Source organism: Gobio gobio (genome assembly GCF_949357685.1).
Source record: "Gobio gobio genome assembly, chromosome: 4".
In the NCBI taxonomy this organism is placed as follows: domain Eukaryota; kingdom Metazoa; phylum Chordata; class Actinopteri; order Cypriniformes; family Gobionidae; genus Gobio; species Gobio gobio.
Window position 1 is genome coordinate 58541146 of NC_137100.1, and position 24223 is coordinate 58565368.

The following is a 24223-nucleotide window of genomic DNA, read 5'->3' on the forward strand; positions in this document are numbered from 1 at the left end:
ATTTACTGAACTGAAACTGACCAAATGTTTAAAATTTCTTTCAGAGAAAAAGGAAATATTGCTATTGTTTTCTGCTTGTCTTTAAAGGGTTAGTTCACCCAAAAATGAAAATTAGCCCATGATTTACTCACCCTCGAGTCATCCTAGGTGTATATGACATTCTTTCAGACGAATAGAATCGGAGTTATGTTAAAAATGTCTCTTCCAAGCTTTATAATGGCAGTGACTGTTGGGTCATTTTTTGAAGTCCATGAAAGTGCATCTATGCATCATATAACTGCTCCACTAAATAAAGGCCTTCTGAAGCGAAGTGGCACATTTATGTAAGAAAAATATCCATATTTAAAACTTTATAGAATAAAATGACTAACTTCCGATGGTCAGCGGTACGCAAGTCGACTTTACGGTGAGAGAGTAACCCCAGACTCGATGTACAGGAGCATCGCAAGCTTTGACACCTCTCATGGATAGTGCTGGGCAACAAATTTAAGCCCCTCTTCTCTTATATCGAAATCCTCCACCATTTATCTTTAAAAATTCTTATTTCATGACCGGTGTTTTGTTTTGCTCTATCCTCTGCGCTTCTGCGTTCGTCAATACGCATGAGTCAAGGGTTACTCTTTCATAACTTTTTTCTCTTTCACTTTTCACAGCGTACTGCTGGCCGTCTATAGCATTTTAAATATGGATATTTTTTTCTAACACAAATGTGCCACTTCACTTCAGAAGGCCTTTATTAACCCCCGGAGCCGTGTGGAGCAGTTATATGATGCACTTTTATGGACTTAAAAAATGACCCAATAGTCACTGCCATTTTAATGCTTGGAAGAGCCAGGACATTTTTAACATAACTCCGATTTTATTCGTCTGAAAGAAGAATGTCATATACACCTAGGATCGTAAATCTCGAATGCTTTTGAGCAAAGACTTGAGTTTGGTCTCTTTCTAAAGACGACACGTGGCAGATTATTGCTGAAGTAAGCCATAAATCTAAACAAGTTGTTTTATAAATTTGAGGCTGATATCTCAAAAAATAAGCTTTCAGTAAGATTTTGTTTGGGCGCAGTACCAAAAGTTTCAAATAGATTAAATTCGTCTCCCATTCATTTCCAATGTGGTCATTTTTGACTGCAAACAATACAAGTGTGTGTGAATTTTTTTTCAAGGCAATTTAACCTTTTCAAATCATGTCCATCATGTGTGTGTGTGTGTGTGTTCACACAGCAAGTACCATAACCTTTACCAAGTTTCATACCATTCTAATGAAGTAAAAAATAAAATAAAATAAAAAAAAAAACAACAAAGACAAACCTAAACAGTTTTGGTCAAAAATAACTGAGCAGCACCAAAGGGGTTAAGTGATAAAGGTATGATATGATTAAAGTGCAGTTTGTGGTCAATATTTGGATTTAAATTATCTCATCGGCAAAGTAAAATAAACTAATTTGGCATTTCCTAAAGAAACCAATTGCAGTTCAATATGCAACTATTATTTCAATTCAGATTTTGAATGCTGAATAATCGAACAATTTATTTATCTAACTTTTCACTATACCCTTCACAAGTTTGGGGTCAGTCCGATTTTTTTTAAATTTAATGTAATTAATACTTTTATTCTACAAGGACACATTAAAGTGATCAAAAGTGATGGTAAATACGTATAATGTTACAATAGATTTCTATTTCAAATAAATGCTGATCTTTTGAATTTGATATTCATCAAAGAGTTTCAACAAAAATATTAAACAACACAACTGTTTTCTACATGATAATTATAAGAACTGTATCTTGAGCAGCAAATCAGCATATTAGAATGATTTCTGAAGGATCATGTGACACTGAAAACTGGAGTAATGATGCTGAAAATTCAGCTTTGATCACAGGAATAATATATTTATAAAAAAAAAAACAAGCTAATAAAAAACAAAAATAGATATGACACCACAAGACTGAAACTATCTTCTGTACACAGTTTAAGTGGAGTCTGAAAATTTTTCAGGCTCATCAATATAATTCTCTTTCAATCACAGTAATTATAGACTACAGAGTTTCAAAAATGCCTTTTTTCTGTTATAAGGGCAAGGAAATGTTTTTCCTCTCAAAATATTTATTTATGTGTTGAATTGGTGTTCCACCCAGTGTCATCATGTCTTTCTATGATGGACGTGCAATTTACAAAGAATAGATTTTGGGTGTCCTGTTTCCTGCAATTTGTTTAAAGTTACTCATCTTTAAAGCATTTCGAATGACTCTTTGTTGATTTCGTGATTCATTCGTTAATGAAAACAGGCCTATATCAAGATTACCTAAATATGTGCATGACTCAAAGATGTGACTTACTATGTCCCATAGAAGCCTGGGTCACAGAGACACTCTCCTGTGGCAAAATGGCAGTCTCCATTAAAACAATGGCTGCAGTCTTTTTCACAGTTTTCTCCATAGGTGCCGTTAGGACAGCGCACCTCACAGCTATACAAAGAGAAAAAGGCAGAGGTTATACAAACAGAGAATCAAATGGTCAATTCAGTTCCCTTCTGAAAGGGAACTCGCACTGCGTCCTGAGACACTATGGGGAAACGCCTCAGTGTGACTGGTAAGCAACTGTAAAATCCCGGCAATCTTATTGGCCGGCGACAGCCTATGACCAGGAAGTATATAAGGGGCGCCTAGAGAACATGATGATGTCATCCTTTTTCGTCTTCAGGGACTGTTTGTTTGAAGCGATTGTTCAAAATCAAGATAAGAAGGGCTTGTGTACGCAAACGTTTCAAGTAGTGTGTGGATTTGTGTTCAGAGCTTTTTGACACTTGAGTCGATAGAATAGAAATTGCTATTGTACATGTTTTCCTTCTATTAATATTTTAACCTTTCAACCCATTAAACCAATGGCAATATAAAATTTAACAAAAATACCACGATTACATCTTGCCATTGCCATTGCCATTTAACATTTTTATTTTGTCAACAGAACTTCAACTAGTTTCCAATCAAAAATGGTTTCATAGAATAGAATGGACATAGATATTTATGTAGAACTTTTATTATTACAAGTGCATGAAAAACACAAATGAACCTGTTTTATTGTATTTCAATTATTTAATGCCTCTGGTAACACCAAATGCTAATGTTTATGGGTGGGCGATATACTAAAATCTTATTTCACGATAATTATGTTTTCTCAAGATTATTCAAGTAAGAATAAATACAATAGAAATTGAATAAAACAATTACATGTAAAATAAAACAAACTTCACTGTATTACATGTACAGTGATTCTTATTAAATTTACTAAAGTTAGTCAGCAGTAGAGTGAGTGAGTGATTTTCTCTTTGTCTTTTGTTGTTTGATTAACATTACCGCAGCAGGTTTATTGGACTGCTATATTGACGATTAACTGTTTACATTTACTTAAGACATAACTGACTGTGTTTACATGAATACTCCGTCAGACTTGCATTTTGACATGATGTATGTGAAATTATTTGACAGTCCAAGTGTAAACCATTAGATAATTCTTTACTGATGATGCACGATGAGGCAGCCTCATTTCTGTCTGCCGCTTTAACCCTCAGAGCCCGACGGCATCGCCCATGACGTCACACGGCACCTCCGATAAATATCTATATTATTTCATGAAACTTTTATCGATTTTCTTACCGTTTTTTTCCAGCAGAAAGCTAACGAGCTAGCCATCACGGGGGTGTCTTTGGTGTCTTTGTAGCCTTTACAGAAGGTTTTCTATCCAGCCTGGAACATGTGCATCTTTTTGGAGTTGTTCAGCAATAAATCAAAACGCTTACATCCAAGATATATCCACTTGATGTCCATAATTTATACATTTTCCGTCATTTTTGCCGCTAGCGCGATGCTAGCTGCCATTTTGGATGAGGGTTTGACCAATGACAGGCTGATCCGTCATCCACGTTGGTGTGCGTCATTACGCATGAACCACAGCTGTTATTGTGGAGAGATAGAGCCGCACGGCTAGTGTTGAGGAGAGAGAGAGAGAGAGAGACGCGCTGCAGTTTTTAGTAGTTTTGTGGAGAAAGTTTGAGGAAAAAGTTTGAGGAGAAAGTTTGAGGAGAAGTTCCTGATAGGAACTGTTTTGAGGCTTGGCACCAGTAAATATCCAAAATCCAAAGAGGCCAAAAGCGCCTGGACTTTTTTTGGAAAAATGTAAATAGTTTTGGTTCTGTTTAAGTTATCATGTTTATTCCTGAGTTCCAGGACTCCAAAGACTTGAACAAACTGTTTTCCAGAGGAAATATGCTTAGCTTTTATTTATTTGTGTGTGTTTTCAATAAATATTTGAGTGATTCAATTTCCGTTTTATGTTTTCATTTGTCTTTATGGTCCCATAACTTATTTTACATTCAGGTGACATCAATGCAACACAAATATACTGACAGAGCAACTTGTCTTGAAAAAAAAGAGGTGTGTCAATTGTCTGTGCACAACAGGGTTGATGTTTTACAAGCTTTTTTAGTAAATAACACCAGGCGGAAAATTAATTGTAAAAATACCCTTAGGTCTTAAAGGGTTAAGTGTATGCACACAAAAATCCGATATATGTATATTTATCGTCATATCGCCCAGCCCTAAGTTATTTGGATTTAAGTTGGTATTAAAAGTTATAATAAGCAACTTACATTTTTCTAGGTTTTCTTTGAACATGTCGGTTGAAAGTCGTGCCAGGCACATAAGTAAGAGTTGATTTGCAATCCGCAAAGTGCTTCTTTTTACTGGATTTCTTGCAAACAAATTCTTTATGATTTTCATAAGTAAAACAAATTATTGCTGACTTTGAAGACATTGTCCTAGCCACGCATTGCGATCCAGTGTGAAATGTGTGTTTTGTCTGCAAGCATAAGATGATGCTACTGCTGCCTGCCGGTGTGGTGCTGTAAAATGACAGGTGGGGAGATGTTAATTAATTTCTTATCTTAGTTTTATGCCGGTTTTGTTGTTACACATGACGCGGACTCAACTGCACTCTGAATATTTTCTGAGTACAAAATGTCCAAGTCCATGTCAAGTCCGAGTACAAATTCACCTGAGTGCATGACAAGTTCAAGTTCGTTCAAAATTGGACTCGAGTCCAAGTCCAAGTTCAAGTACCCCAACTCTAGTTGATGTTTCAAGTGTTTGGCCCCTAGGGCCGCCTTGATAATCATTCTGCGCTGAGTAAGTTGGCTTCCTCATGAGAATCATTCTGTTGAAGCTGTTGCTCTGTCAAGCTCCAGGCAAGTTCACGATTTCAAGTGTATGGCTATCTACCTTCTTGATAACTTCCGTAGGTTGAGTGAAGTGGTTTCCTCTCATGATAGATCATGACTTCAAGCGCCGCCTAGCCTACAGTAGCTCAGAGTAGGTTGCTCCTAAAGGAGAGCCTCTCCAGCCCAAGACCGATAGCTAGTTATCCTAGTACGCCTCCTCTCACTGTGAGAGTCATCTGGCTGGGGGGCCTGCCTTTTGCATTAGGTTAATAATGTGAGTTGCGGGCCAGGTGTCGCAGGCTATTTCTGAAAAAGCCTCCCCTGTGGATTTCCTCTGGGCATTCTTAGGCTTCCTCTTGCTTCGAGAGTGAAGAGCACTATGCTGAAGCCTCCGCTGTCTAGAGCTCTGGCTAGTAGCATTATCTAGCTTGTGGCCTTTTAGAGCAGGCTCTTCTGTGAAAGCTCCTTGATTTTAACCATCGTTAACATAGTTGCGGGGTTGAGTGTTCTAGGCCTCTTCCGTGGAATTTCATTCCGTTAAGACCTCCACTCCTCTAGAGCTTACCTCAAAAAAGCCTGTCTTTGACCAAGTTTTTTGTTTTTTCAGGTCTCCACCATTGAGAAAAGATTTGTCTTTGTCAAACTGATATTAGCCCCGTTTGTTCAGGGTCCTCTAAGTGTGCTTCACTTCTAGCTAGATGAGTGTCCTGGCTCCCCAAAGTACACAGATTGAGTTCATGTTATAGGTGCCACAGGAGCCTCCATTACTATGGCCCAAGAGCTTGGTTGATGCTCTGCTTGGTCGAGCCTAGGTAGTTCTTCCCTCGTTTCAGAGGGTCGTTCTGTAGGGTACTTCGCTCCCTGTGTCTGGTCAGAAGGTCGAGGGACTCCCTTGAGACCTCCCTGGTAGATCAGCTTTTCAAGAGCTGTAGGTACTCCCTCATTGATAAGATCGTCCTATTGGGAACCTCGCTCCCTGAGTTTGGTCTGAAAGGTCGAGAGATTCTTATGAACCCCGTTGGTAGATTAGCTCCTTTTAGAGCTGGTCCAGGGTTTGGAAAGCAAAGTTCCCCATAGTTTCTCAGGACGCAGTTGCAAGTTCCCTTTCGAAAGGCAACGTCTCGAGTTATGACAGTAACCCTTGTCCCCAGAGAACAGGGAACGAGACACTGCGTCTCGTTGCCATGCCTCCGGGCTGCCTGTTCAGTCCCTTCAGACGAAGAAGTGGATGACATGTTCTCTAGACGCGCCTTATATACTTCCTGGTCGCACGATAATGATGTCATAGGCTGTCGCTGGCCAATAAGATTGCTGTGATTTTACAGTTGCTTCAGATACCAGTCACGCCGAGGCGTTTCCTGTTCTCAGGGAACCCGGGTTACAGTCGTAACCCGAGACGTTTTCATCTAAACAGTCTTCAAAAACATACTTAAGGTGCAACATATGAAAACTTTGAGAGGTGAATTCACTAAAACGCTTTGCGCATTTTCACTTGGATGTGATATTTTCTATCAAAAACTTCTGTTTTATACACTAATCACTTGCAAATCATTTAAAAGATTTCTATTTCAAATAAATGCTATTTTATAAACTTTCTATTCATTAAAGAATATTGAAAATATGTGACTTTCCACAAAAAATATTACACAGCACAACTGTTCTTAACATTGATAATAATACGAAATGCTTCTTAAGCACCAAATTGGCAAATTAGAATGAATTCTGAAGAATCATGTGACACTGAAGACTGGAGTAATACTGCTGAAAATTCAGCTTTGCATCACAGGAATAAATTACATTTTAAAAGAGAAAACAGTTATTTTAAATTGTAATAATATTTCACAATATTACGGTTTTACTGTACACTATAAAAATTGTTTCAACTCTTCGTGCTGCCTTAATTTTAAGTTTAGTCAACTCAAATATCCAAGTTGTAACTTAGTACAACTTCACATTTCAAGTTGACTAAACTTAACATTTTAAGGCAGCACAAACACTTCCTTTTTTAAGTTGAAACAATAATTTTTTTGATCAAATAAAAGCAGCCTTGGTGAACATAAGAGACTTCTTTAAACCTTTTCTTTAAAACATTACACAATCTCGCTGACCACAAACTTTTGAACAGTACTGTTTTGATGTACAAATGGTTTGTTTAGATTTGATGTACTTTTATTAATGTTTTATTATTATTTTTAAATTTGCATAATTCCAATGCATATATTGTGTGTAAATAAACAGCGATATCAATTCTTTCTTAGTGAATTCCCCTCTCAGTTGTCTAATGACTAGTGATAAAAAACTAATAGTAATTATTTTACATATAACTGTCAGCTACAAAGGGGTTCGCTATCAGCCAAAGATCCCATACCGATCTCCAATCCAGCCGGGATTGCAGTGAGAGCACTTCCCATCGATGCGGTTGCAGAAGTGACCGTCTTTGCACGGCGGACACTGATCCTTACAGTTCTCTCCGAAGTAACCCTCCACACACGCCTGATCACATCTTGTCCCATTCCAGCCGCTCTCACAAGTTACACAACGACCGTCCGTCACCTTACAGGGCTGCTGGCCTTTACAGTGGCCACACCTGAATCAACGACAAAAAGGAAAGATCGGAATCGTTCAGGAATGGGTCAGTCAAAAAAAAGAAGAGAACAAGTCATGGCAATAAAATCAAGAAGATAAAAAGCTGAATACGAATATGGTCAAAGTTTGGAATCATTAAGATTTTAGGTTACACTTTATTTCAATGGTCCACTTTAGACATTCTACTAAATATAAGAAACTTTGCAACTACATTTCAACAAACTCTCATAGTATTGGTAGACTTAGGTTAGTTTTGGGTTAGTAGAACAAGTTGGCATGTAGTTACTAAAAGTTAGTAGAATGTCTAAAGTGGACCATAGAAATAAAGTGTTACCAGATTATTTTATATTTTTGAAAGTCTCTTCTGCTCACCAAGAAGCTTTTAGTTGATCAAAAATACAGTAAAAACAGTGATGTGAAATATGTTTTGCTGAACTTTCAGTATCATTTCGCCAGTCTTCAGTGACACATGATCCTTCAGAAATCATTCATTTCTTATTACTATCAATGGTGAAAACAGTTTTTACTGCTTTTTTTTGGGGGGGGGGGGGGTGATTTAAACAAATTCAGGATTCTTTTATGAATAGAAAGTAAAAAAAATGCATTTATTTGAAGTCGAAATATTTGTACATTAGTTTGTCTTTTACTGTCACTTTTAATCAGTTTATTGTATCCTTGTGGAATAAATTGTATCGTGGTTTCCTCCTAAATATTATGCATGCAGCACAACTGTTTTCAACATTGATAATAATAAAAAAAAGGTTTCTTGAGCAGCAAATCAGCATATTAAAATGATTTCTGAAGGATCATGTGACACTAATGATGCTGAAAATTCAGCTTTACCATCACAGGAATAAATTACATCTTAAAATATATTACAATAGAAAACAATATTGGGACATATTATTGCAGATTAAAATAACAGTTTTTTTGTTGTTGTTTTTTTGGGGGTATTTTGGATCATTTAAATTTAATCAATTCAATAAATTCAGCATTAGTGAGCATAAAAGGCTTCTTTCAAAAAAATGTACAAACCTTAATGGTTCCAAACCATATAACTGTATTTAACTTTTCCTTACCTGTTTTTGCAGTTCTGTCCGTAGAGCCCAGCTGGACATGGCTCCCGGCATAGCTTGCCTCTGAATCCGGGTTTACACGTACATGATCCATCTGCCGGGTTACACTTCCCGTGAACGCACTGACAGTACCGCTCACAACGTTGACCCCAAAGCCTCTCCCTACACTGACATCGGCCTGTAAACTGCTCACAAGGCGAGTTATTACACAGGCATTGAGCGCCGCAATTACGGCCGTACCAGCCAGGGTTGCAGATGCACCGACCCGTGCTCTGGTCGCACACAGAGTTGATGCTGCAGTAGCAGTTGTTGTTGCACTGCGGCCCCCAGTAACCGGCATGGCAGGTGCATTTGCCCGTCTCCTGGTCACATTTCCCTTTCTGACAGTTGCAGGGCTTCTCGCAGTTTTCACCCCAGCGGTTGGGGTAGCATGTGCACTTCCCGGTCACGTCGTCACATTTACCATTAGGGTGGCACGTGCACATGCCCTTGCAGTCCGGACCCCAGAACTGAGCGGGACACTCTAGGGGAGTCAAAAAGTTGCACAGGTTGTAGTTTACAGGCTCAACAGAAAAGAAAACATTTACTGTGTGCTGACAGAATGATTTCAGGTTTCATTGTTAAAGTTTATTTAACTAAAATCCAGCATAAAATCAATCTATTTTGCAAATCGGCAATAATTTGAAATATTATTACAATTTAAAATAACTGTTTTCTACTTGAATATATTTTAAAATGTAATTTATTCCTGAATTTTCAGCATCATTACTACAGTCTTCAGTGTAACATGATCCTTCAGAAATCATTCTAATATGCTGATTTGCTGCTATAAATGCTTTTATAAATGTTTATTGATAAATTATTATTATTAAATTCATATAATTTTTTTATTATAATTATTACTAGCAATGTTAAAAACAGTTGAACTGATTAATATTTTTGTGGAAATAGTGAAAAAAAAATTCAGGATTCTTTGATAAATAGAAAATTCAAAAGGACAGCGTTTAATTTAAATATAAATATTTTGAAACATTATAAATGTCTTTACTTTCATTTCTGATCTGTTTAATGCATGCTTGCTGAAAACAAGTATTAATTTCAATAAAAAATATAAAAAAAAAAAAAACAATGACCCCACACTTTTCAAAGGCATTGTGTATATATACACAACCCACACACACTGTTAATATGGTTAATTGGCCTTAGTTATGTCATTAGGAATGAAAAGTAATTTCAGGGGTGAAGAAACAATATGATTATGAACGATTATGAGATGTATTCTTTAAAATAACAGACATATTTAAAGTAAGTAAGTTCAATTATAATGTCACTTTTAATTTTTCAGACAATTTTCATTATGTTGAAGCATATGCCTTCAAAAGAAGAATTTGGAGTGGGACATATTGAAGGATTTGACATGAGGGTTTGCTAGACAGAAGGAGATATTTAAGAGCATGCTATCGGACACAAATTTAAAAGAATAGTTCACCCCAAACTGAAAATGATCCCATAATTTACTCACCCTCAAGTCATCCTAGGTGTATATGACTTTCTTCTTTCAGCCAAACACAATCTGCGTTATATTAAACAATATCCTGGCTCTTCCCATGATATCTACATTTAACACTTTATAAACTATAATCACTGGCTATCCTCAATGGCTGTACGCGTGTTTACAAGAGAGTTAAGTTCTGGTGGAAAGGTGACCTCTGACCTGACGAATGACGTAGGCGTAGCGTAAGCTTAGGTGAGAATAGATGCCTCTCGCGAAAAAAACACGTAACTCTCGTGAACGTGCATACGGCCGTTGCCGGATATTTTTCTTACAAAAACCCATTGCTTCGCTTCAGAAGGCATTGATTAAATCACTGGAGTCGTATGGATTACTTTTATGATGGATGGATGCACTTTTTGGAGCTTCAAAAACTCCATTCATAAAAAATGCCATTATTATTTAACAGAGATTGTGTTTGCCTGAAAGAAGAGAGTCATATACTGTACACCTAGAATGACTTTAGGGTAATATTATGGGATAAATTAAATTTTTGGGTGAACTATTCCTTGAAACAAGATGAATGAGTATTTTTTACACCTTTTAACTGGAAAAGAAAGATTTTAAATGCATTTATATCATAAATCTCTGAAAAGTTTAGTGTGGTGATGGATATATGACAATGTTAATATATTTGGTCTTGGCAGAATAGATCTGCTATAATGCAGCTGTTGATTATATTGCTGCTGTAGAGCACGTACAGAGACTTGCTACTGCCAATACATACACGACACGCTGCCGTCAGCAATTAAGACATGCTGCTGCTGTACAATAGAGCGTACATGAGTAGCAGATCTATACAGGTGGAGCTGGGGAAGGTGGAGGGTTTCTGAGGAACTCTGAAAGCGCGCTGCAAACTGCTACAGTAAACACAGACTAACTATTTAAATGTTGAGCAGCAAGCTCATTGGCTGCAGATGCAACCAATCAGCTTGTGCCATTTGGTTAAATATGTAGTTGTCAGCAAGTTGCGTTATGGACCTATCAGCCTGCGCCATCTAGAGTTTCATGACAGAACTTGGTATATATCTGTTTTTTGTTTTTAGGAGTTCATTAGCATTTATAACTTAAAGCTAACTAAAGGGCAACGATAAGTTTTTAATTATTAAAATCTGAAAAAGACAAAAAGCAACTCACTTGTGTCACAACTTGCCCCAAAATATCCATGACGACAGCGGCATTCGTTCGGTCGGACACACACCTCGTTCTCATTACACGTAAAGTTGCCTTCACAGAGAGCTAAGGGGACAAGGACATGGTCAAGATATAAATCAAGTGAGACTCAGGAAGTGATCTAACATACAAGAAATGACACTCACGTGTTAAACACTCTTCACCTTGCTGCGCCCATCCGCTGCAACACGTAAACCCTGATGACCTAATGATAAGAAGACAAATCAAGATAAAGTGCATTGGCTTATTACTTCATAATATTGGATATTCAATCTGTACAACATTTTAGCTGATATCTCAAAAGACAGCTGAACGTTTGAGTCTGCATATTTTGCAAATGCCCTGACCAAAGTTTCAACTGTCCATGAGTGATTTAAACATGTGGCTCATGAGGAATATTGCAAATGTCTGGGTGCCATCTGTAGCTTCTTCTGAGCTTCACAAGCGCAGATGTTTCAGATGGTGAACCCGCATCCACTCGCACAAACACAAGCGTAAGCGTTCATTCCATTCTCCACCCTCTCACCGACAGGAGTCATGCTAACCAGACATGCCGTTTGAAGCGATAACTTCATTGCATCGTCAGATGTGTAGAAACAATGAGTGGCTGGATCCAAAATAAGGCCAAAGCCTGATGTGATTAGTAATGAATATGTCCTGCATTAGGCCAGTAAGTCAGTCTAATAAACAGTCTGGACTCCAGTATAAACAGATATTTCAAGAAAGCTTTGAAAATGCTTGTCGGAATATTCAGTTGAACTCATTTAAAGGGTTAGTTCACCCAAAAATGAAAATTACCCCATTTACTCACCCTCAAATAGGGCTGTGCGATATTGAAGTAAATGCGATATGCGATATCCTTGTTAAATAATGCGATATTCGATATGATATTGCTTTAAGTGTGTAAAATCTATTTCTTTCCCCAATTGATATCTTTCATTTTAAGCATAACCGACTATGTTTACATGAATACTCATCAAGACAGCCATTTTGACATAATTGTGTGTATTTGATAGTTTGAGTGTGTAACACGACGCAGAAAAAATCGGAGTTATATAAAAAAATATATCCTGGCTCTTCCAAGCTTTATAATGGGAGTGAATGGTAGCCCAAAAAAGCACATCCATCCATCATAAAAAGTAATCATACGACTCCTTGATTAATATATATCCATAATTATAACTTTATAAACTATAATCACTGGTTTCCGGGAATGGTCGTACGCGAGTTGAGTTCCGGCGGAACATAGGATGTAGGAGTAGCGTAAGCTTAGGTGAGAGTGGACGCCTCACGCGGTTCAAACAAATAGGGCTGGGCAACAAACTCAAGCTCCTCCAACATTTATCTTCAATAAATTCTCATTTTAGACTTCTAATTCGTGACCGGTGTTTTGAATCCCGCTAGAATTTGCATACGGAAGTTACCGGAAGCCAGTGATTCGTTTATAAAGTTATAAATATGGATATTTTTCTTACAAAAACGCATCGCTTAGCTTCAAAAGGCCTTTATTAACCCCCTGGAGCCGTGTGGATTACTTACTGCTTTTTTAGGCTTCAAAACCTAAGGTAACAGTCACTCCCATTATAAAGCTTGGAAGAGCCATGATATTTTTTAATATAACTCCGATTGTGTTTGGCTGAAAGAAGAAAGTCATATACCCAGGATCGCTTGACGGCAAGTAAATTATGGGATCATTTTCAATTTTTGAAAATGAACAAACCCATTAAATACATTCTTCTGAAACCACTGTATAGCTTTTTGTGTGGAACAGATTGTAATTTGTGTCAATGAATTTGTAGCTCTCAAAATGTTATTTGTATGCACCTGTTTTTTAATATACATTTTCAGTGAATAATGACTTAAATCACATGAAGCTATCATACTGCTTCAGACGAATTAAAATATATGAGTCATAACATCTCCTTTGTGTTCCACAGAAGAAAGTAAGTCATACGGGTTTGGAATGACACGAGTGAGTAAATAATGACTTTTTTTTATTTATTTTTTTATCTTTTAATCCAACACACATGATCCCGGTGGAATTTTGCATGTTTGCGGTGGATGTTTTATTCAAAGCATCTCAGAACAGGCCTGCTGCAACAACTTATTGCTGCATGCCTTTCTTTTGACAGAAAATGATGGGAGGAAGAGGGAGGACTGGCTTGGGACACAATGAGGACCTGATTCAAACCGGTGTCTCCCTTATGGGCACCACAGCACAATGTGTCTAAGGCCCCGTTTACTCCTGATATTAACACCTGGTGTTTTGGTCGATCGGATCACTAGTGGACGACGCTAAATACAAGTATAAACAGGGTCTAAAATGTTTTGAGCTTATCCACTTTCGACCACTTCCAGAGGTAGTAAAAAACGCATTCGGCCGGATTGCTTTCATAGTGTAAACGCTCATGTGGTCAAACGTGATCAAACAGCGCAAAAGACCACCTACTCTCCTCCTACTGACCTAAACCGGTAAACATTATGGGAAGCGCACTAGCCAGATGGGATTAAACTTTGTCAGCTGGAGACCCAAGTTTGGTTTGAAGATGGAAACGTACCAAGCACAATGTTCTCCCACCATTCCTGATTTCTAACACGCACTGACATTGTTTGGCGTGGTTTTACGGCTATCAGAGCAGAAACGAAAGCTGCTGTTCTCCGTATGTTTTTCCATCGTCTCCCGGTGCGTTCATATGTAAATTGCGCAAGCTTATTTCGTCCATTGCCCATAGACCCTCCCCTCGAAGGTGGTTGAAAGTGGATAAAAGAGACGGATTAAAACACCCGGTGTAAACGGGAATGTGTTTCCCTCGTCTACTTGTGATCCGATTTACCAAAATGATACAAAAGTTCAACCGTTCAAGTTCGACCATTAAAAAGTTTGGAGTCGGTAAGATTTTTTTGTTGTTGAAAGAAATCAATACTTTTATTTTGCAAAGAAGCTTTAAATTGGTCAGAAGCGACAGTAAAGACATTTGAAATGTCACAAAAGGTTTCTGTTTCTTCTTCTGTTCTTTTGTAGCCTGGATGCCAGCCGAATTTAGCCCCGTCCACAAAAATGTTTGCTCGGGCAATTCGGTCTGGACTCGCTCCATAGAGGAGTAATTATGCCCGAACAGAAACTGTTCGGACCAATGAAATTGTCAGGGCGGGCTTTAGACGATGATGGACAGATGATCAACAGTAACGTAATCATCCACGTCATCGAAGGCTCTTGGGTTCAATTTGCTCTTATCCTAAACGGAGAACTTGTTCGTATATGTATTCACCTTCACTATTTCTCTCAGAAACGATGATCGTGTTGGTAAGTACTCTGTGTATCCTTAAATTCTTTTATTACTGGCAAAGATCGTTTACACTCATCTTTTTCTTGTAACGTTACTTAATCCAGCGTGCGTGCAGACAGGGTTGCCAAGTGTTTTTGCAATGTCGCGCACAATTGCTACTCAAAACTATAGCCCAAAACAATAACTTTCCGGGGGGTTCTCCGGAAAAAAATGGCGTTTGGTTGGCAAAATATGTTGTTTTGGCAAGGTTGCCTGCTAAAATTCGCATTCCTGGGTTTATATAATCACATAATTGGGGTCGCTTCAACCCGCGGACATGGAGAAAAACACGGACTTGGCAACACAGTGCAGTTGAGTTCTGTTGACATTTGACAACTAACGTTACGCGTCGCTCCGTTGCTCTGATTGGTTGTGGGTCTATCCAATTGAGGTCTTTCCTGGCTCGGTTGAAACACGCCCCATAATCAAAGCTCAATGGAGCGGTACCAGACTCATATTCTGACTAGAATTGAGTATGGCCACGCCAGGCTAGTTCTTTTGGAAAAAAAAAATTTACTCTTTCCCCGCAAAACAGTTATACGCTAGGGGGCGTTATTACGCATCTTCTGAATGAGTACAGAATCTCCTGATCAAAACACAGGTGAAGAAGACGCAAAAAAAAAAACAAGCGACCATATGTAAGCAGATGCATAAGTAAAATAACGTGATCATCAACATTAAACATCATATAAATCAAAACTATCTAATGTTACTGAATGAAATGTCGACCCAGGGCGAGCTATAGGACTGTGCAAGCATTAGGGGATTTGATGGACTCGATCTACTCCATCTGTGTTTGATCATCGTCCTGAATCTGATCTGGATAGTCTTTGACAAAAACGTGACTTTCTCAGCTTTTTGTTCAAAATGTTTTTTATGAAACTTACCTATATGTAAAGGGTTAGTTCGCCCAAAAATGAAAAACAGTCCATGATTTACTCACTCTCAAGTCGTCCTAGGTGTTTATGACATTCTTCTTTCAGACGGATAAAATCTGATTTATATTAAAAAAGTCCTGGCTAATCCAAGCTTTATAATGGCAGTGAATGTTGCTCTGTTTTTGAAGTCTTTTTTAACGCTGGCGGGGAAAGAGTTCATGGTTTCCACAACAATATTAAGCAGCATAACGGTTTTCAACATTGATTTTAGTAAGAAATGTTTCAACAAATCAGCCTATTACAATGATTTCTGAAGGATCGTGTGACCTGAAGACTGTCATAGAAAACACCATTATTATTGTTTTTCTGTATTTTTGATCAAATAAATGCAGCCTTGGTGAGCATAAGATACTTCTTTCGAAAACATCAGCAATCTTAAAGTTATCCCTGCTATCTCTACTTCAAGTGGCTTCCCCTTAAAATGTAATACTCTCTAAGAGCTTGTTAGATACAAGACATACGCCGCCCCTCATATTCCGCCACATGTGACCTCTGAGAGGCCTTGTCCACACTTTGGCTTCCTCTGAAGCGTGGGGTCCGCTCTCTGCATTCAGTCAGAGTTTGTTTAGCCTATGTGTGCATGTCTTAGCCAGACATGATCTACACCACAGCCCTGACTTCTCTGCTCTGTGTCAAACCGAACATGCACACCACAGCGAGAACGTGAAGCTAGGGCCGCGAAAGAAAGCTTAAACAACTGGAAATTGAGCATCAGTCAACAACTAGGGGGCCAAACTTGACTCAGCAACAATAAAGTCCTGTGTGGAAATTTGGAGCAATTTTGTTAAAAGAACGTGAACTTCCTGTCAACGTCTGCGGTTGGTGAGAATCTCTGTTTGCGAGAATACACATTAGATTGTATCTGGTGCTTTCCATTTAGATCTAAAGTACATTGATAGCCATCTGGAGCCAGTAATCGCAAAGTAAACAAACTTTTCAACAACCGTGTAAACCATTCATCGCTTAACACTGCTTGTAGAATTCCCCTAAAATGCCTGCTGAGCCGAAACAGAACATGATTTTGTTGAATTAAAATAATGTACCTCATGGTGTCATGTTCTCATGATTATTTGAACACTGAACAGGTTACCAATATTGTGGCAAGTCATAGGCCGATGCATATCAGCCAGGGGTGATTTCCCGTAAAACGACTTAACTCGCTGCTTAATTATGAAATCCACTAACTAGTTTTCCAAAACTGCATAGTTGCAAATTTGTCGATCAACCACGTTGGTTAATGATGTCACGCAGGTGGACGAGAAATAACTTCTTTTAAAGGTGGGGTAAGTGTTATTTCAAAACTGCTTTATAAAAGTGTCTCGGGACGAGGACCAAAACAAACTTGTAGCCAATCAGCAGTAAGGGGCGTGTCTACGAATGAGGGTGCGAAGAGAGCGCTCAGTGCACGTCATTATTCAAAATACACGACACAGGACGGACATTAGCCGAGCGACGACAAAGAGAGAAATGGCAGATAAAAAACAAATGTGGAAGATTGAAAGTCTGTGGAACAAAAGAAGGCTTACGATCAGGCAAGAAGTTTCAGCTTTCCAGCGCTGGAGAGAACTCAAGGAGCGAAGGCCGAGGTAGCTTTATTTCTTCTCGATAGGTGAGTAACATTGATTTTGTTTTGTTTCACAGAAATGAGCATATTCAAGCAAAAGCCAGCATATATCAGGTGTCATGTTTGCTTGCTTGTCCATTTGCGATCGTATTGTCGTTCACTTCAGCGACGATAAAGACCCATTCATTTCCACACCATATAAGCCTGGAGTGTCTAAACCTCCTCGCTGTCTGTTTCAAGCGTCAGCTCCCAAAGTGTGTCCCGAAAAGTAAGATAATATACTCCGAATATATGTTTGTTTCCTTTGGTTCCTCTTTTAGTGACCGATATAACCCTCTAATCTTGTCATAATTGTAATATGTTGGTTAGTTGGACTGTTGTGCTCGTGCTATCGAGTTGTTCATGAGAACTGTGTTTGTGTTTTTGGGATGTATGGGATGACTTTTTCACTGAAAATTCGACCTGGATTACCATAGTAACACACATTGCTTTCACTTATTGATGACATCATACCCTCGGCCGGCTGGCACAGCAGATTCCGCCATAGTCGTTGCCTGGGTTACGTATGTGTGGGGAGGAGCTATCAAAATAGGGTCGTGTTTGTTTTGGTGATTTGAAATATCAACATTGGTTACCAGAAAGCACGTACACCACCTTTTAATGAATCTGTTTGAGATCAAGTTAAAGGCCCACTGAAGTGCCTTGGAACGCGCAGCATTATTCAATGTGTTGACGTAATTTCCATTGAAACGGTTCCAGCTGTTAGCAGCTCCTCCCCTTTTTTGAAACAGCCAATAGCGTTTCGTTATTACCACAGTTTGACTAGAGCCTTTCTGTTTTTTTAAAGCCAGTTTCCTCCGAATCTAACCGTTTATCATCATAATCTCTTCCATATCGCTTTGAAATACAGCACTCTGTGCAGCATTTAAATGGGTCCGATATGTTTTGCTGTCTGCGCCGACTCGCGCATATGATCCGCGCTGCGCTCTCATGTCTGTAGTCAACGGCTCTGGTCTAGACTATGTGTGTGCGCTGCTGCGGTGCGCGTGAAACTATCGTGAACCCAGACTTCATTCGCCTCAATGGAAAACATATTTACACTGTCTGAATCGTTTCCTATCGCTTATATAGTGCACCATGTGCTGTTCACCATGTAGAAAATATGCGTGAACAACTGACCATTTTCAGACGCAGTTCAGGGTCTATTTATAATGCAGGGGGCGGGACTTCAGATTCTAGAGAGCATTTGATTGGACAGAAGATTTGATGAGTGGGTGAAGTCTGCGATGTTGTCATCAAAATCTGTGATTCGTTTTAACGAAGTGAGAGACTGTAAGTTTTGAATGCTTATATCTCCTAAATGCAAATTTTGTCATTATTTTGGAACACACCAGCTTATTCATAACCTTAAGGCTAAGATAATCATACTAAAAGCTAAAAAACTTTATTTTGATTTCAGTGGGCCTTTAATGCTATTTTTTGTTATAAATTACAGACATGGAGTCTGAGGACTTTCTCCTTTTTCTCAGTTACAATCATTGTATTTGTTATTATTTTTCTCAGATTTAATCACATGCTCATTCTTACGTTCTAGAGCATGTATATACATGTACAATATTCAAAAATGGTGCTTTAAATCTCTTGACAAACTAAAAGACTTCAATTAAGTTTGTATATATTCGAAATAAAAGCTATAGATTGTACTGAATGTCAGCTTGCTTAACTCAAGATAAGGATTTATTAAATTTATATTACGCAAACACGTGCTTCTAACCACTGTCCGAGAGTTAACCACACAACTTTGCGATGCTGTTAGCGAATGTTCGTTGGAACTGGGGTTTCGGGAAACACCGACTCATTGAACTATGCTGATAACGACAGAACTTGCGTCCATTTGGCTAACAATGCTTTTGGGAAACGCACCCCAGGTCAATGAATCAATCATTTTGAGATTATCTGCAGGTTCACCATGGCCAATTAATCTTTCATTTGGCAATGTTTTTTTAAAGGGATAGTCCACCCAAAAATGAAAATTCTGTCATTATTCACTCACCCTCATGTTGTTCCAAACCTGTACCAGTTTCTTTTTTCTGCTGAGCACAAGGAGATATTTTGAAGAATATGGGTAACCAAACAGTTAATGGGCCCCATTGACTTCCATAGTATTTTTTCTATATATAATATGATAATAATAAGAAATGTTTCTTGAGCAGCAAATCAGAATGATTTCTCAAGGATCATGTGACTCTGAAGACTGGAGTAATGATGCTGAAAAAAATCCGATTTTCATTATATTTTACAATATATTGCAATAGAAAACTTTTTTACTGTATTTTTGATCCAATAAATGCAGCATTGGTGAGCGTATAAGAGACTTATTTTAAAAAGAGCCCAAACTTTCGAATGTAAGTGTATATGTAGGTCATTTCTTTGAAGGGGAAACACTTTTAGTCTTGGCTCACTTGCTGCCCAGGGCGAGGTAAGACTTGACACAAGAGAGGAAAATGACCAAGTAGTCCCAACCTAAAATATGACTAATAAAAAAAAGCTACATTTCGATCATGAATTTTCATTATATGGAAAAGAGCAGGTCTGACATTTTGATAATAACTTCTTTAAACTTCTGTGCAGTTTGAAGCAAAATATCTGCAGAAAGTGGGACAGGCCAAATTTAGACATGCGCATGTCTAAAATGTTTTATCAGAAATCACCCAAAATTGAAATTTAATTATGAAAGTTAGAAATAGTAATTTTAGTCGATTGGTTGTTTTGGAAGATGCATTAGAAAAGGCTCAACAATTTGTAATTCGATGTAGAAATACTTCTTCCTAAATCTTTCTTTCTCATTAGATTTAGACGTTGCCGTTATCCATTTTAAAAAGTAAATCACTGGTTTGGATCCCTTTGTGATATTTAGTTGTAAATGTTTGCTTGTGTGATTTGAAAGATTAATTTGGACATCAAGACTGTCCTTCAACATCCATTCTACATGGAATGAAATGTAGGTCATGGAGACAGTATGTTGTGACTAGATGTCACACCCTTGATGACCTCCGTGTTTAGGTTAGAGAAGAGTTTAGAATCTGTAGCGATTGTGGAACTGTAGCTACATTCATATCAAGTCGTTCAGCTTCAAGTTCTCTAAAATACTGAGTACTACAGTAGGATATGAACGATTATTAAGTTCTTTGATATCAAATGATGCATGTCTATGGGCTTTTAGAAGTATTTTAATATCAAATAATTGAATTGTTGCTCTTTTACGTAGGCTTTAATGCAGTACCTAAACTGTGCCACGACTTCAATGCTTCAGTGCTTGAGTAATTGGTGTCGCCCTCTATCTCTCAATGTGTGTCATTGACCCAGATATGAAACAGGGTGACTGACACACATTAGATTAAAATCATTTGCTATTGGGAACGTAAACGTCATCAAAACACAAATAAACAAACAGAAAACGTAGGTACATTTTTAAAAGTTAAATCGCTATTTTCTGTGCACTTTCATTTTAGGCTATAATTCATTACTTTTATAACTACAAAACAACACAATCAGAAATGACAAACAACTTGACCCTAACTTTAAAGCCAAGATTAATGTAAAAGACTTTAGCATTTTTAATTTGAACTCTTAATTTAATACAGGCCTACTTTTTCATTTGCATTGTTGTTTTCTTGAAGCTGCACGGAAATAATGTTTAATTGCTGCATTTAATAACATTTGATTTTCATACCTGCTAATAATTTGCTTAATAGCATGCATTGAGTCTACCATACGAGCAGAATACACCATTAATGCTTTTTTTTATTTGCTCCCCCCCTCTAAAAGTTATTCATCCAACTTACCCTGGAACTTTGCACACGTTCCTACCCTTTGGATTGAGTTCTTGACTGAAAACTGGACACAGGCATAGAAGCAAAAGCACTAAAACCGCTAAAGTGCCCTTTAGATCCATGGTAGAAGAAACAGCATCTCTCCATGCGCCTCTTCTGCTCAGCATTCCTTTCTTTTACAGACTCTAGAAGTTCTGATGGGATGTTCTGTATCTCCAAAGTCTCAAAACCTCCGACTTCAAGCGTTTGTACGTTACTTTATCCGCATAAATCTCTTTCAGACTCCAAAGGCTGAGGCAGAAGAGAGAAAAGAGGAGGAGAGGGCGCACATAAGTTATAAAACCAAACAGTTATTCCCTCCGTCCAGTCCCAGTTCCCGAGGAGAACTTCTGCTTTTATTGTGCGCTCCAAACACTGGTGGATGTAACTGGTGCATTGCTGGAAACTTCTGACACCCTGAGACGAGATTCCCGCGGTTATTCCCAAAATGTAGGCTGAATTTTCAGTGAGGATATGCACCTTCAAAACATGTCAAGGAAAAAAAAAAAGGTCTGCAAAACTTTTATGTGCGTCCATTTTGGAAAAGAAACGGGAACTTTAAAAACGCATCGTTGTTCTCTTTTTAGAAGGGAAATTCCTAATTAGTGATCCTATCTCTGGCTCTTGGGAATTCGGTGCGCCTGCTCTCTTGGCGTGCAGCGGTTTCCCAAATTCTAACCGAAACCACCAGGAGCAGCTCCTCTTTGAGTGGGTGTGACTATAGTATGCTTAGGACTTAACCATGGATCCATTCAGCCCCCCTTACTAACCTCCGTCAACGTGCCCGCGCACGAGCGCGTTCACGCTCTCCGTCTAGTCTCCTCATTAGGCTGCTAACGTTAGTCTGCTAGTGAGGGTTAAAGGCCATAACTAGTAAATGTTTACATATAATAGGCTGTATATGGTAAACAGAACCGAATAGTTTCAAACTACTCTCTCTCTCTCTCTCTCTCTCTCTCTCTCTCTCTCTCTCTCTCTCTCTCTAAATAACATTTTTGAATAAATAAATCAATTCCTTATTATTATTACTTTTTAAATGAGTAATTTCCAGAAGTCTTGTCGGATTAGCTTAATCGTTTAACTCCAGTCGTGTAAAAGTAAGTCAGCTCAGCTACTTTAATAACGCAACGGCTCCCCCCGCTGTTCATGGAACGTGCACAACAAATGTCACGTCATGTTTCACGTAGCACACATCACAAGCAAAACGGAACAACATTATGACAAAAATACATTTTAATTCAGTCATTAAAGCGGTTCCTCTAACACGTGTTCAGCTTGTCAAAAGTCATATTTGCTATAACTCTCCAACAGTGACAAAACCAAAATTAATAGACGATGTTGAACTAACCGAGGAAAAAATGCAATAACAATATTTGTAATATTCTTCAAAAACAAAATACAATGTCTCCTATAGGAATTTGAGTTCTATAATTGATTATATTAGCTGGAAGAGTGCTTGGTTAATCCCCAACATAGGCTATTCTAATACAGTAAAAAAGTAGCCTACACTTTGTATAGCCTGTTATGTTTGATATCAGAATGGCTATAGTGATATTGATGATGTATGTTGTTTTTGTAAAAGTGAGAGAGTTATTGACTCATTTGTTTTAGATTGTAAAGTTGGCAGAATAGGCTATCTTTAAGTTAGTGAAAGTTAAATAGCCTATAGCCTATACTGTTTTGCATGTTTCTATGAAAAGAAAAGTAACAACGACAGAAACGAATTAGAATTCACTGTTAACCTTTTTATTTTAATGGCAACATTTTAAATACATAATCAAGAGTGTATAAATGCACCCACTGGTTAAGGTGTTTTCGACTGAATTGAACTGTCTTCACTAAGACTGATAAAAAATAAAGCCTGTATAAAATGTTATGAAAGAATTTTTAATTGCCCTGTTACATTGTAATATCAATATATGTATAACACCTCATTGTTCTATGCTATGTTTGGTTCTAAATGCAAAAATAAACGAATTCCTAACGACAAGATTTCATAATTAGCCCATTAGTGTATTGGTTTTTGTCCTCTGTGTATTGACATATTGTATCACCATATAACCTATATTAGCTATGTGTAACCCTGTATGTTAACTAAATTAATCTGTACATTTATTTACACCTCGGAAGTATATAACTGGGATGTTTCTTTTATGGAACGTTTATGCAACAGCATTCCTTTTATGGCATCCCATGCGTGTGTTACGTCGGTAAACAGAAACGTCACAGGATTTGTACCAATCGGTCATCCCAGATTTAAATATAGGGGCGGGACCCCACAGGTAGCGTTTAATGTGCTCAAGGACACTTTCCAAAAACACCAAGCGATCTGTTTTCTGTCTGTTTTATGCCCATTGTCAGTACAGAAGACTTGAACTGATGTCTCTCCGCAAAACTCTTCCTGCTTTTGGGCTCGCGACTCGTGACAGCAATATTAGGAGTTTGGTGCTCTCCACTCGTCATAGCAATATTAGGAGTTTGGTGCTCTCCACTCGTCATGGTTATCACCGGAGTGTGCAAGCGTTACTTCCAACCAAAACAAACACACAAGAGGAGCATGTATCCTTCAGTAACAAGATCTCCATTGACTTTGAGCAGACCAAAGAAGCCTACAAGAGCAAAGACACTCTTGAGTTGCTTAGAAGCTTGGTAGTTTTTAAACTGTGCACCTATGACATCCTGGTTGATAAGAATAAAGAGGTATGTATTTATTGCTCATAGCATGCACAGTTTTGAACAAAAAGGAGTACCATCCTGTTCCTGCATCATGTACTGTATATGACAGACTGTCTGGAATTACTCTTGTGTCATTGTCCCGGATGATTGACAGGAATGGCACTGCCAGGGAGAAGTCATGTGGTTAGTGTGTAGAGTTACTAGTGGCAAAGATTACTAGGAAGGATAGATGAACCTTAGAGAC

At 38.1% G+C, this 24223-nt stretch overlaps 2 protein-coding genes across 3 annotated transcripts in view; one reads left to right on the top strand and one right to left on the bottom strand.

Moving 5' to 3' along the window:
- The window catches only part of scarf2 (scavenger receptor class F, member 2), a 59505-nt gene extending 37492 nt beyond the window's left edge, over positions 1–22013 (bottom strand). Inside the window, exons 1-6 of the mRNA XM_079814795.1 lie at positions 21277–22013; positions 11750–11808; positions 11568–11669; positions 8882–9401; positions 7585–7803; positions 2341–2469 (exon numbers count right to left, since the gene is read on the bottom strand). Of these exons, the coding sequence (XP_079670921.1) occupies positions 2341–2469; positions 7585–7803; positions 8882–9401; positions 11568–11669; positions 11750–11808; positions 21277–21431 (1184 nt within the window). The 5' untranslated portion in view covers positions 21432–22013. The remainder of the gene's footprint in view (positions 1–2340; positions 2470–7584; positions 7804–8881; positions 9402–11567; positions 11670–11749; positions 11809–21276) is intronic.
- A 1542-nt stretch (positions 22014–23555) lies between these two features.
- prodhb (proline dehydrogenase (oxidase) 1b) overlaps positions 23556–24223 on the top strand; it is a 48321-nt gene continuing 47653 nt past the window's right edge. For both annotated transcript variants that reach the window (XR_013816336.1, XM_079814796.1), the window contains exon 1: positions 23556–24003. Coding sequence is in view for 1 of the 2 variants with exons in the window: in XM_079814796.1 (XP_079670922.1) it covers positions 23596–24003 (408 nt within the window). In the remaining variant the exon portion in view is untranslated. The remainder of the gene's footprint in view (positions 24004–24223) is intronic.